The following is a 14,818-nucleotide window of genomic DNA, read 5'->3' as shown; positions in this document are numbered from 1 at the left end:
GTTTCTTCCTCCCGTTTCTCTTCACCATGTATGCCAAGAGTGAGTCCAAAAATATCAGCGTATCCCTCTCCACTTAAAACACCTGATGTTCTTGGTGACTACACTGCCACACCTGAGAGTGCGCTCGCCAGGCTGGAGATCAGTGTCCCTCCAGTTCGCCTGCACCCAGAACCGAGGGCCCGTTTTTAGCACTCGCCTTCCACAAAACCTGCTTTCTTCCACACGGCTCTTCCTGCAGGAACTACGCTCCTCTCCAGCTCCTGTTCGTGCTGTGGAAGCAGCTGTGAGCCATGTAAGAAAGGTAGGTCTTTGTCCGTGTAAAGTTGTCTCATGTTTGTCATTACTTTATTTTAACTAGTAAGACCTGAAATAAAGCACACTTTTATTTTAGATGTAGTTTCGATGAACAAAGTTGAAATACAGGGAATAAGCATTAGGGAAAAGCTCAGATATAAATGTCCTGGCATGTTTGTAATCCTTTAATTATACTTTGCGTCTCAAGTGCTTTTTAATAGGAAGTAAAATCCAGTTAATATACAGCTGTGGATTTCATAGATGTACATCAGAAAGGTACTCGGAGCTCCGCTTCCAGAGATACAAAGCAGACAGCTCATGAAGGCGTGGTACAGGTTGCCCAACTTTATTTTTAATTACAGTTAAACTCTAGTCCATTAAAAAAACCCAAAAGATCAGTATGATAAGGGATAAAACTAAAAGCGAAAGAATAAGTGCAAAAAAAGGTAATGCATGGGAAATAACTTTTATTCTTGCAAGACTCTAAAATACCTTTGGTGCCAGCCAGCTAAATCGCCGCGAATGCCAGCGGTTAATACTGGCAGGGATCTTTCCCAGTGAGCCCAGCCAAACAGAGAGCGGCCAGGTACCTTCAGAGACGGATTCAACAAGCGGCCAGCGTCAAGGGAGAGATGGAGCATTTCTCCTTTGATGTGCCGCGATGTGAAATTGCACGCGGAGCCTGGGTGGCCAGGCTTCAAAGGGAAATGTGATGCCTCATCCTATTCAGCTACGGCATTTTTCAGTGCTTTGCAGAATGCTAAACTTACTTCTCTTTAAGAAGTTCAACTTTTCGTATTTAATTATTTGTTTTTAAATTTTGCTTCTGAAATTCAAACTGTCTTTAAACCAAGTATATTTTGCATCCTGTAAAGAAAAAGGGCCTACAGTTCTCTGTCAATCAGTTGAACAATTGGCAAAGAAAATAGTATGATGCTTCAGCTTGTTAGTGCTCCATTCCTGAATTGGTTGTTTGGGTTTTTTTAAGTTTCAAAAAGCAAAGGGATTTAAAGTGGTTTTGAAGACTGCAGATATTTTTCTTATTATCTGCTAATAGCGCCTTTTAAATGTCAAAAATATAAACAAAATAACCATTTTTTTCACATCCTGGGTTAGTTTTTCAAACTTCGGCTATTTTTTCCAATTATGTGCATAGCTTTATTTTATACTCTAGGTAAACTTTACCCCAATTTTCACTAAAAGAAATTAGCAAAATAGGACAGGAAAATACAGTACACACAACAGGTACCATAAAACTACTGTATTGGTAATTTCAGGTGCTGTCTATATCACAAATCAAATACAATTTAGTATGTTAAATTTATCTTTTCCTTTGAAAGATTTTTATCCTCAACCCGAAAGCTCACCATAACGCGTACTTTGAAGTGATTTATGACAGAGCCATTAAGAGAAAGGAGAGAAGTAAAAGACCATTTGACGCACATATTTTAAGGCTCGGAGAAGTTGTCAGTACCCTTTATTGTAGCTTTGTGCAAACAAAGGCAGAAACCAAGATGAAAATGGCTGCATCAATCTTTTAAATTGTTGGATTTATAGTGCGTCTTTCAGAAGATAGCCAGTCTCGATTAAATGACTTCAGTCGATGGAGACGTTCCAGTAAGAAGCTATTCTTACAGTTTAAGAAAAGCCCTTTTTAATATGAATTGTCTATTTTAATTTTTAACTTTGGTGAGCTAACAGATGAAAGCAAATAACAGGGTTATTTTAACCTTCTTACTCCCTAGAAAGCACCCTGTGGGAACTGCGTTCCTTCGAGACACTTGTGTATTTTGTGCTACTTAAAGGGTTTTTGTTTGTGTGTTCTGAATAGCCGCTTAAGGAATTGGCTATCTACAGATGATTTATATGTATTTTTTTTAACTTTCTAACAAAAATGTTGCCAACTGTGTATTTGGTGAGTCTTCTCCGCCCTGGTGAGACCCCACCTGGAGTACTGCATCCAGCTCTGGGGCCCCCAACACCCAGACCTGTGGGAGCGTGTCCAGCGGAGGGCCACAAAGATGCTCTGAGGGCTGGAGCACCTCTGCTGGGGGGACAGGCTGAGAGAGTTGGGGTTGTACAGCCTGGGGAAGAGAAGGCTCTAGGGAGACCTTATAGTGGCCTTCCAGTACCTAAAGGGGGTCTACAGGAAAGACTAGGAGGGACTCTATCATGGAGTAAAATGATGGGATGAGGGGTAACAGTTCTAAACTGAAAGAGGGGAGATTTAAATTAGATACCAGCTTACGTGAGGGTGTTGAGACACTGGCCCAGGTTGCCCAGGGAAGCTGTGGATGCCCCATCCCTGGAAGTGTTCAAGGCCAGGCTGGATGGGGCTTTGAGCAGCCTGGGCTGGTGGGAGGTGTCCCTGCCCATGGCAGGGGGGGTGGAGCTAGGTGATCTTTAAGGTCCCTTCCAACCCAGACCCTTCTATGATTCTATAACCCAAACACCTTTTGTTAGAGAAACTGTTTATGACCATCCCTATAGTCCGTCACTGTAAGGCAGTCTTTCATACCCTGGCTCATCTCTGCACCTCTTCCAGTTTCTTTCCTCCCATCGTTTTTGTGGGCATTCAAATAGCTGTTTAACTTCCCAGCTACTGCGTGGGTATTTCAAGGTTAAAGCATCCAGAGATCACAATCTCTTTAGCTATAACGGTCACTTTGGAATTCACAGTCCGTACATTATTTCTGGTACAGCAGCACTGGAACACATGAGTGCTACAGTCTCATTCTGCCACTGATGCATTTCACTTCCCATGGATGTTACGATTACTGCTTAGTATTTCGCAGTTCTTTGAAATTGTGCCTATTTTTAAGTGCAAGGTATTGCTGTAACTTCAAAATTACTTTGTAGTTATCCTTTTTAGAGCAGTTACCACAAAACCAGGACTTTTTCTGAACTACCTAAAAAAAGGAATAATATTAAAAAATTAAAAATGTGCATCAACATTTTATGAAGGCTGCAGCAAGCACATAGTGTGGAAATACATAGTCTGCGTAATCTAAAGGAGGTCTTTAGAAGTCACAAAAGAAAGAATGCTCTAAATGTTCGGATGAAAGACCTGGTTCAGTTTCTCACTCTTTCATAATTCTCCGTGTTCACGTGAACAATTCCCAACGTTGTTCTGTCTCGTTTCTCCCTTACATGGGAGGGATAAAGACATTGCAATACTTATTACCTCACACAGCTCTAAGAAAAAAGAACAAAACATTAAAGTGTCTTGGGTGCAAAAATACTAGAGTAATAGCAGAGCTACAAACACACTACCTCTAGTTCAGAAGAAATATCAACTCAGAAGCTCTTACTATACAACAGCATGTTTTATTACTAACAAAGACAGTAATAACAAAACTACTGAACATGTGTATGAAGTTACCCGTTTACAAACATGACTACAAGGATGAAGGGTACTTAGTGTGCAGTTTTCACAGGAGATTTTTCAAATCTTTCTCAGCAGCAAGAATTCTCTGTATTTTTAATAGGGAAATCATAAAAGAAACGGCATGTCCTATTTAAGGCAATAAGTTACAAATGCTAAAATGCAGATGCTATAATAAAGGTTAATACATTCCAGTTTTAATAAGTGACGGATAAAACAAATAACTTTGGTTTATCAGAACTGTAGTTCCTGTAACCTTTGTAACAAGAAATTGTGCTCAACTGTTCAAAGCATTACCATGAATGCTGCCCAAGCTGGAAAACAGTAATTTCTCTGCATAGTATAAGAATATTTCTTAATATTTTCATTAGTAATCAAATGCAAGATGCTGAACAGTCTTACAGAACGCACTGACATTTAGGTTTAAAAAACAGCAAAATCCTGTCTCCAAATTATCTCAGGTAATAAATGACATTGGCTTCACTGGAGACAGGATTTCTTCAGAGCCAAACAATGAAATTCTTATCCACGTCAGTAGTACTTGCTCTTGAGAGCCACCCTATCATAAGAAAGGCTACATGTATTAAGGCCTTTTTGATTTAAAGAATATATACTGCTGTAGCATATAGAAAATTAAAATTTGTAGAAAAAGTGTTAAGGCCCCCTTTTCAGTAAATATAATGTTAAACAAGCCTGTATATTAATAACTCAACAGGTTATTTGCTGCAAGATATCTCTCTACAGAATTTAAAAAAAAAAAATTAAGTTACTTGCATAGAAACAACGTGAAACATACACTTTCACTGCATCTCAGTAAAAAAAAAAAACAAACCAACAACTCAAAGTGTATACGCTTCAGACCCTGTCCGCTGTGCCAGGAGGGATCTGTGGCGTTTCCTTCTTTGGCACGAGGCACTGGAGCACCACACCAGGGGGGCTCCAAGAAGCGTTTTCCTGAAGCAGTGCTGCATCCAACGCGTTGGCCCCGTAAGAGGACGCGCAGGTGCCCGAGCAGTCCTGCCCCGGACGCACAGTGTATGGTCCAGTTGTCTATAAATCCGCTTTCCTCAGAACTAAGTAACTTTGTCCGATCACCACAGGACTGTCGACTTTAGTAACAGCCTAACGGAAGCACGTTAGCTTTACCAAGTTTGTACAATACATACAAAACAGTAGTTCTAATATTGACCTCATGCAGTCAGTTATTTACAAAATTTGTTTTTATGTACAAAATAAATCACTACAATTCCAGTTTCCCTTTCATATTCAGTGTACAAGCTACCATAAAACAGTGCTATAACTGATACATCATGACACATCATTTAGAGAGTATTTATAAATTTGTGTATCTCTTAAGTGATACTGCTGTTTAAGACACAGTAAAAAAGAGAAAAAAATTAACAAGTTTTAAAAAATACCAGACGCAGATGGAACTTTTATGCCCTGAAAAGTAACAGTGCTTTCTAAGCATTATTTTAATGCAATTCATTACAAAGTGTTCTTTATATTGGGAGTAATATTCGTTTCTCTCATCTTTTTCTTAAATTACTGCTAGTCAATCCAGCCATGTCCTACAGAACTTCTATTTCCATTATTCCTGGATAGGATTAAATATAGTACAGTATTGCTAGCTGTCCCCACAACAAAACCTACGTTCTTTAAGTGCAAAGCAAGATATGTGTGTTTTTTAATAAAGCACAGAATATCTGTTATTTCCAGTGTAACACATAATCCGTATCAGTGTTATACATTGAAAACGTTCATATAAAATTTCGGTCTTTCAAGGGTTTGAACTGTTTGAATCCAACTCTCTTCTAGCGTCTGAAGCCGAGTAGACAAGCAGTGATACAGAAGGTGACTGTGAGACATCAGGTATTTGGGAACAGCTGCTTTGTAATGCAGGAGATTCAATAAAATCATTTTTAGGAGTTATTCTGTAAATAATGAAAAATAAAAACACAGGGAGACAATTTTAAGCACAGTGCATTACACTAGAAAAAATACATTTTTAGCAATGAAATTATAATATATCTTAAGCTATATTCAAGAGAACGCAATTCTGTATACTTTTCCAAGCTTGGTGTCACCATTGCTCTTTTTCAGACTTGTCACCTCTCAAAACGATTGCATTGCAGACACACATTTCCTGAGCATCAGTTTTCAACAATATAAAAAAATCCTACAAGCTGAAGCTCCAGCACTCAATGCTTAAAAAGGAAAACAAGAATCCTACAAAAATATAAAACAGCTCACACGCTAAAGATGCGTGGCCACGTGAAACAGTTTGTCAGAATTACAGTACTCTTAACAGCTGCCGAGGGTTAATTGTCTACAAAGAATATAGTGATTCTTCAGAGGGAAGAAACAGAAGACTTACAAAAATGGTGGTAATACACATAATCAAGCAAAAGATTGAGTTGAGGAGCCTTACCTTCCTTCACCTACTCTCTTCATACTCTCAGTCAAGCTACTCATATCACACGTGCTATCAGCTTTGTTTCTTTTTTCCACCTGATCCACGGTCAGTTTAGAACTAGATAACATTTGATCTCCACTGTTTTCACCTTCCTCGACCCTTCGGGCTGATGTTCCGTCTGCCTCTATCTCTTTCTCAGATGTCTCTGGAGAGGTTTTAATTTCTGCAACAGTTTCTTGGCTTAAGTAATCGTGATTAGTGATTGCTACCGCAGAAGTTCCGTGATTTGTCGTGCCACCCGTACTAGTCCCCATTGACTTCGAAATGACTTTCAACCTGTGTGAAGTTGATTTGTAGTGCTTCTTTTTATGCTTAACTTTGGAATTGTGCCTCAAGAAAAATTCACATGATTCTTGCAGCACTCTTCGACTCTCACTGATTGGACTGAAAGAAAATACAAGCATGTAACTGAACGAAGAGGATGAGCTCAGCTATAACATAGTATGGCTTTGTACACAAAAACATAAAGAGCAGCAACCGACGATGCAATCTGAGCTGGATGTTAATGAACACGAGGAAAAAAACTGTATGTGAAAAGAGGAGAAAAAAAAAAAATCTGATCATAATGGCTCCAAAGTAATTATGTCTGTGGAACAATTAAATAAAGCAGATTTTTATATTTCTTACTTCTGCAAGTAGGTCCAATGACTTCAGTAGATTAATCATCTAAGAGAGGAAAGCAGGATTAGCTCATAAGCAGCCGTATTACCAAATTAACTTTACATAAAGTAAACCTCATTCACATGAAAAAAAGGTAAGCATTATAAAATTGACTTATTTTTAAATTCTTATAGCTGAAAGTAGTTAACATCTGAAACACAAGAAAAATTATACAGGAAATGGAAAAAGAGAGGAGAGGGGAAAGGAAGCTATAAGCTCACCATCAAGGAACGTAGATGAAAAATTAAAGGAGCTTAAGGACTGCTGCCTTGGGAAATAAAAAAAAAATAAAAAGATCTAAAAACACAGTATAATTTATGAGTAACACAGATAATCTAAAAAGAAATAAGGAATAAAAAGGAATGGAAAAATTGACAAATACAAGAAATGGAGATAACATTTTAAATCTGTTTAAGCCCATAGATATGTTTATTAAAATTAAGTAATAAAACTGAGTTATTCTGTTTCAGAAAAAAAAAAATAAGGAACAGTAGATTAATACAATAAAAGCGATACTAAGGAGGGTTCAATGAAAAATAATTTTGAAATAAGACAAGCCTAGCAGAGGAGAAAAGCAGAGGATGTTATTATTGCATGATAGTAAACACAGCTAAGTACTGTGCCAAATGAAGTAGTCGGAACACGCAAAAGTATCTAAACTGATGGCTGAAATTATCTTCCCTCATTTGACTGGAAACCAGAGACATATTAGCCAATGCTAAACACAACAATATGCCTTTTGCTCCATGAAATAGAACAAATCAGCAGAGGAAAATATTTTCTGTCTTCTGAGAATGTTGTCAGAAGGTCATTGCATATGTAAAACTTCCACAGACTCCAATGGAATTTTGCTGATGCCCATATGCAGCGTTTAGACTCCGAAAAAGAAAGGGTCTAAGGACAACTTTTTGATTACCTGAGCTGTATTTTAAGAAACATGTCTGAAATCCAACTCATTTTTAAGTATACACTTTAAAAAACAGGAATAAAAAAAAAATTGTTCTTACTCTCTCTTGCGGTTTCTGTTGAAGAAATTGGCCCACTCAGAACAGGTCTTTTTACTTCCCACCCAGAAGACTGGAGATATGCCAACAATTAATGTCAGCAAATATTTCATCAGAAACAAAAATATTTCTGGTCTTGCTAGTGCCTTTGCCTAGAAGATAACAAAGTTTAATAAATGCCAAGAAGAAAATATACTTGTTGGTTTATTTTTTAAATGCAGAAAACAATTAAATTATGTAAAAGAGAGACTCCTTCCTTGTGGCTGTTGTTCTTTGTTGAGGCTTGTGCTGCGGACAAACGTGAGACGTGTACAGTCAAGTCAGACCTGGTTAATGTCTACAGCTGAGTACACAGAGAGGAGATTAGTCAGAAGGAAATATTTTTCTTTTAAATTGAAAGGACAGATAATTTGTGGGGGTAATAGTATTAGTAACCATGTTCTTCAGAGATAGTTTGTATGTATAAGATTTATCCCTTCAATTTAAAAGAAACAGTAAGTGGAGGAGTTGGGAGTTAATCAGATTAGACAGCATCTTCATGGAGCCTCAGGGAACTACATCCTAGTTTTCTGTTTATTGCAAAATTAATCCACCTATTTGCAGAACAGGATCATAGGAGCCAAGACATTTAACCCAGTAAGAGATTATTATCTTCTGCTCCCATGCTGCAAATTTAATTTATGTTACCTGGCTTATCTGCCAGTCCCATGTATGAAAGTCACTATTTTTGTTAGCCAGGTAACATTAGCTACTTAAACTGAAGTCTGTTTTCATGTGGTTTTGATCTGGCCAATGTAATAAAAGCCTAGAAGCCAACTCAGGTAAGCCACGGCCAAGGACATCGCTTTAAGCTCCTCCACAGTTAGCACACGCTGTTTATTATAGGGGCAGATCCCATTAAGTATGTCTTTGTGTAACATTCCCTGTTGCTATTTACTCTTTCCAATAGGTTAAGTAAAGGCTGAGAATACTTGCTTTTTCTGTGTTATTATGCCAAGCTGTTATATTTAAGCACTAGAAACAAGTTTGTTTTTTTTTTTTTTTAAAAAAGCTTAAAAGCCTTGTTTTCAACCTCATCTATTTTGGACCATTTAGGTTGATAAAGAGCTCAGTGTAAAACCTACCAAAGACAAAGTGCACTCGTTAAGAATGGTAATGGAAGCGAGAATAACCAAGAAGCCTGTGAGCTGTGCTACTCTCAGCTTACACTGACTTTAACACAGAGGATACAGAGGATGTTTAAGAATGTAGAAGGATCGAGCCTTATCATTCCATAATGCCTCTGCTTATATTCCTCTTTTTAATGATAGTTTATCGCAGTAAAAACATAGATGGTAAGTGCAAAGCAATGAAAGATGACACGAGACACCTCCATTTCTCTCAGTGATGGTGTCTTCTTTTATGTTTGTTCTTAAATGGGAAGAAACAAATCACAAATTACTTGTGATTGCAGGGAGTTTTATGTACTTACAAGAGATTTAATCCATAGAGACTACTGAACATGGTAGATTTACTTTAAAAGCCTTTCCAAGGAAGTTGGTTTTTTAAGAGTCAAATGTTAAATATGAACACTTCTGCAATTTAAAATGCTGTTGTATTTGGGGGGTTTTTTAATTTGTTTTTGGTTGGTTAGTTTTTAAAAAGATTTCTTCACATTACTGAAAATCAGCCTGCAAACGACAGCTATCTTGGAAAAAATATACTGGAAATTTGTTTTGTAATTTCCAGTGTTTTACAATTCTACACTTTGAAGAAAAAACATGAAAGCGATTTTAAATCTATGGTTATAAGCAACATTTTAAATCCAATTTAGACTCAATTTTCAAGAATCATTATTTCAGCTTCAACTGAAATCGATGGAAATTCACCTTAGGTACTCTGAGACCGAGCTAAGCACCCTAATACTGAGCAATTACTTTTAGGAATCGCTACTGTGAAGAATGATCGTCCCCCAACACAACTTGTAACATTAAGTTCAAATACTGTAATGATTATGTATTCCCTTTAGAGGTGTGAGTTGGAATTTAATTGCTGAGTGCTATCATTAGTGAAAAATTTCAAAGCAAAAGTACAATACCACTGACTTTGACTTAAAAAGCAATTTCTTGAACCGATTACTTAATGTGAAAATAATTTACTAACTGCACAGTAGATATGGTGATGCATAAGGGGTTTTGTTAATTTACTTTCCAGTATTATTTATAAAGGAAATTGCTACTTGCCTGGTAAGGACAAGGAATATGGTACTGGTCACAGTGGTCAAATACCCAGGTCGTTTCCCAGATTTTCCGGTTCACCAGCTCATAGACGTAACATCCAAGAAGGGCTACAAGTGGCACCAAGTATAACCCACTAAAAACTCCAATTCGGATCATAAATTTCTTTAGCTTCTCCTGGTTTCTGCCATCATGCTGTATGACTTGCCGCACATGATTTAAAGAAATAATACCAGCTAAAAGAAGAGAGAGACCAAAAAACACACATAGGCACAGCGGCAAAAGCACAAAGTACAGCGAGGCATCCACATCGTAAAGACCCACAAAACAAACTCCACTGATATTGTCCCCTTCAACTTTGTTCATTGCAAGGAGCATGATGGTTAGAAAACCAGGTATTCCCCACGCAACCGCGTGGAACCACATGGCCTTTTGTGCGATAGCTTCACAGCTCCATTTTCTTCCCGCTGCAAGGAACCAAGTGATTGTAAGGATCACCCACCATATAGTTCCCGCCATAGTGAAAAAATACAAAACCATGAAAAGGAAAGTACAGGCTTTGTTCTGGGAGCCAAGAACAACTGTTTCACCAATTTCTAACTTGTCATCTGCCTTGTTACAGGCAGTTCTGTTCCCAAGTAAAAATCCGATAAAGTACATTAGAGAGACTATGCTGTAACATACGGAGTAATATATGATTGGCCTCTCCGGGTATCTAAACCTTTTAACATCAATCAGAAAAGTCAGGAACGTGAAAAGCGTAGCACAAAGACAAAAGATTGAAACTATTCCAATGAAGCTTTTCGCAACATCCAATTCATAATTTTTGAAGTACATATTGGGACACGGGGGTGCACACTGGTCAATTCCTAGAAACTTGTAGCCTTGTCCATTGGTAGTGTGTAAGTGTCGCGGACACCAGAATCCATAATCCCTTCGGGCCTGGCCTGGGGTCTTCTGAGTTCCATGTACATTTGTGGTTACAGCAGCAGTGGCAGGAACAGTCTCATCACAATTGACTAGTCTACATAAACAAATAGAAGAGAAAATACCTTAATACCCCTCATTCTCAACTATCATTATTTCTCAGAAACATGAAAAAATCTCATTCTAAGCACTGTTATTTTTTATAGATAATGCAATATGCGCATTATGTGAAAAAAATCAGCATTTTAAAAAACAGACTTCAAATATTTTCTGTTTAAAAGACTATTCAAACATAGCTGTTTAACTGTTGTTCTCTAGCTGTTGTTTTATTGCTTATGAAATACCACTCAAATTGTAATTGTTCTTTTAGAGTCTTAAATTCTACTAAACTTCTACATACGTACATTAAGATATTTACAGTAGTTGGTTTTTTTTAAATCTGGATAACAATAGACTGTTGAAGACAGCAAACGATCTGGTCAAAATGTACGCTTCAATCAAGGAACAAAGAAAGAAGACTGACAGTATCTGGAATTAACTGATGACTATGATTACGATTAATATTATAATTTTTTGTGTTATAATGATATTTCTTTGTTGACAACAATAAACCTACCTAACTGAAAGAGAAAAAAGCAGAGAAGATAGGCATTGTAGAAAATGATGGCTATTTTAGCTTTTTTTTTTCCTAGCTCCATAACGTTCATTTTAAAATTGCACAAGACTCAATTGCTCAAGGGTTTAATAGGACACAATATGTGACCTTTTTATGTGCTTAATATAGGATTAGCAGCGTTGGACATATATTCAAACTGCATTATGTAACTATACCTCAAACAAGTAAGCATATATATATACCGCAAGCATATATACCGCAAACAAGTAAGCAAAATGGGATTTATATTTGTATGCATTCCATGTTTAAGCATGTATTTAAAGAGAACAAGTTTTGCATTTTAGCTTTTAAAGTAAGATTCTGTTATTTCAAAACTCTTTTTTTTTGTCAAATGCTGTTATTAATTCCTCAGTGTCAGTTTGCAAGCTCAGCTTGAACTAAAAAAAACCCTTCAGTTCTTTGTTTCTCTGCATTATCACGCTGTCCAAATAAATGCAGACTCATCATTAAGAAAACTGATTTTTGTAGCAGATTCTTTCATTAACCATGGGCCCCACCAGCATGCATGGGAACTTTATTCACCCATGTCTTAATATCTGTAAGAATATGTATGTAATGGAATGTAATTATGTATGTCTGTAAGAATACAAGAGTGTGAATCTCAGGATTCCAATTACTGCCCATCCTTACGCCAGCTCCTCTTCCACGGGCTCCAGCAGCAAGATCTCTGCTGTTGTAAGAACATCCTGCGTTACATGGACTTCTCTATATCAGCTATCAGGCAGAGATTATTTTGCATACGAACAGAGCAGGTTCATTTTTAGTAAATGCTAGCAGTAATAGAATATTTTAAAGCTGCAGTGATTCCTGCAAAACATGTAATTTAATTTAAATGCCATTTGAAAGATATACTGAATAACTGGATTCACTTGTAATTTTCCTGATTTTTCAAAGCAGTTCTTGAAGACATTTGCTGCGCTGAGTGGCACTACTCTTGCGTAGAAGTTGATGCCTTCTTGTTTTAAAATCTCACAACTTCAATTTTTCTGCAGAGCTAAGGGCAATGCCGTTAATGCCATCTGTCATATTCACTCTGGTATGGATTTCTACCAAGGATCGTGGCACAGCACTACTGTCCCAGCTCTCCCTCAGCCCTATCACAGATTAGCAACTGCATGGGAGTTAGAAAAATGATTCGAGCTTCCACTCTCTGCTCCTTTCCTGTGCTTCTTGCCCTGATGTGCTAAAAAAACAACCCCAGAACATCTGGCCTTAATCATGTATAAATACCTGCAGCTGCACTCTTTTATGAGCAATTACTTATAAAACCCTGTGAAGTAAGTATGGTCATCCCTAGTTTAGAGATCAGAAACCAAAGCAAAATCTATGCTGAAACAATTTAATATTTTAAATTTTAAGAAACTTTTACTTAAAAGCTTCTTTTTGCTGCAGAACTTTGTTGCAAAGAAGTCACAAGCAGGAAATGCAGGTGATAATTCAAATAATTAAAAAGTTTTAATAAAAAAAAGTCTTATGCATAAGCATTTTAGGGGCACCAGCGATGAGGAAGCTGCAGGAAGGTGATATTTAACATTCTGCCTCAGATTTTCAACTCAGTCTACGTGAAATATTAAAATATCACCCCCACCACCTGTCAACATGACAAATACCCCACCTGGTACATTCCAGCTCTTCAGGCCATGCGATTGCAAAAGTGTCCATCAACTTCTTACAATCAGAATACACTTTCTCACAGAGGCTCCGACACGGGTGAATCACATGAACTTGCTCCAGGCAGGCAGGGACAAAGGCTTTGCACAGAAATGTGTGGACCTCTGGTGAACAGTGAAGATTCATAAGCGTAAGAAAAGGCTACAGGGAAGAAAAAGGCTTCAGTTAGTAATTTCAAAAAGATAATTCAAGGCATCAAAACTAATTTTCATCACTACGGCTCACATTTGTTCCCCTGTATGTTTGAAAAGATACTAGAAAATAGTGTTTGTTCAGCAGTTTTGAACTAGCAAAACCCAGTGGCCGTGAGAAGCACTTCTAGCCCAGCCCCTGCCCCGGGATCTTGGCCAATCCGTAACTATTCAAACCTGATTTTTCCTGTTTGACAATACTGGAAATCTGAAAGGTATTATGAAAGCCCAAGATTTTTTAAAAATAGGGTAAAACATGGAGTCCCTACATTCACCGGTCAGCTTCTAAATAAGCGCCCTGAGATTTTTAAAGGTGTGTCTGTCCCTGTAGTTCCTGATAAATTATGTTTTCAGTCCTAAATGGTGTCATCATCTTCTCTTATGCTAGACAGGTTTGTGTTTTTTTTGATTAATGAGGTCCAAATATCATTGCTCCTCATTTTTGAAACACTGCATTTCAAAACCTCAACGTGACTGAGAATTTCTCTACCTATATTACTGAGCACAAGGCAGTGAATAACTGATGACTGCTCTCACTAGAGAATTCACAGAATGAAACATCATGCATTCCTTCCCCCGCCCCCCCCAATTAATTCAATCCATTATTTACAGTCAGACAGGCTTTTAAGGAAAACAAAACAAAACAAACAACTTTCCTTCTCTACATTTTATCAACTTTATCATCAGGGAAAATTATTTTAGAAAAAAAACAAAACAAACCAACAGGCATTGCCAGTTCTTTTTACATAGGCTTTTTGATCTTTAGGGTCCCTTCCAACCCAAACCATTCTGTGATTCTGTGATTAAATGCTTCTTGTGTTTCAGGAAAAAGAAATCTCCTTATCACACATAAATAGTCAAATTCATGCATCGGGAAAGCTGAAACAGTATTTAACACACTTTGAAATGTGCTGATAAATAGGGACACTGCACGACATTTTCAAAGGCGGCAGAATTTTTAGTAAGATTTTTATTTAGGAAGAATTTTATTTAATTCTTTGCCACTAACAGCTATGTCTCTCAAATATTCAACTAGTGACTGGTAAAGGAAGGATTAACTTCTGAGCCCAGAATAGCTTTTAAGTATCCCAAATATGTATACACCCATACCCCAAAAGCAAGCCTTACTACTGAGCACGCAGTTTAAAAGGAAAGACATTGATAAACAAATTTTCCCCTTCAAAATGGAATATCTACAAATCCTCAAGGGACCTCAATAATAAACATAGGAATGTGTGGGGAGGGGGGGAAAGGGAGAAGATAAGGCATAGTAATAACAGAAAAACGCTTTATGAAAAACCAAAAAAATGTTGGCATC

At 37.4% G+C, this 14,818-nt stretch overlaps 1 protein-coding gene across 3 annotated transcripts in view; it reads right to left on the bottom strand.

Moving 5' to 3' along the window:
* Positions 1-3,607: 3,607 nt before the first annotated feature.
* Positions 3,608-14,818, bottom strand: part of FZD6 (frizzled class receptor 6) — a 29,961-nt gene continuing 18,750 nt past the window's right edge. For all 3 annotated transcript variants that reach the window (XM_074577580.1, XM_074577579.1, XM_074577578.1), the window contains exons 3-7: positions 13,254-13,450; positions 10,042-11,059; positions 7,823-7,971; positions 6,111-6,539; positions 3,608-5,613 (exon numbers count right to left, since the gene is read on the bottom strand). In XM_074577580.1, the coding sequence (XP_074433681.1) occupies positions 5,460-5,613; positions 6,111-6,539; positions 7,823-7,971; positions 10,042-11,059; positions 13,254-13,450 (1,947 nt within the window). In that variant the 3' untranslated portion in view covers positions 3,608-5,459. The remainder of the gene's footprint in view (positions 5,614-6,110; positions 6,540-7,822; positions 7,972-10,041; positions 11,060-13,253; positions 13,451-14,818) is intronic.

The sequence above is a fragment of the Larus michahellis genome, chromosome 2, assembly GCF_964199755.1.
Source record: "Larus michahellis chromosome 2, bLarMic1.1, whole genome shotgun sequence".
NCBI classification, from domain to species: Eukaryota; Metazoa; Chordata; class Aves; order Charadriiformes; family Laridae; genus Larus; species Larus michahellis.
Note: the sequence above shows the minus strand (reverse complement) of the source record. Positions and strands in the feature narration are given on the sequence as shown.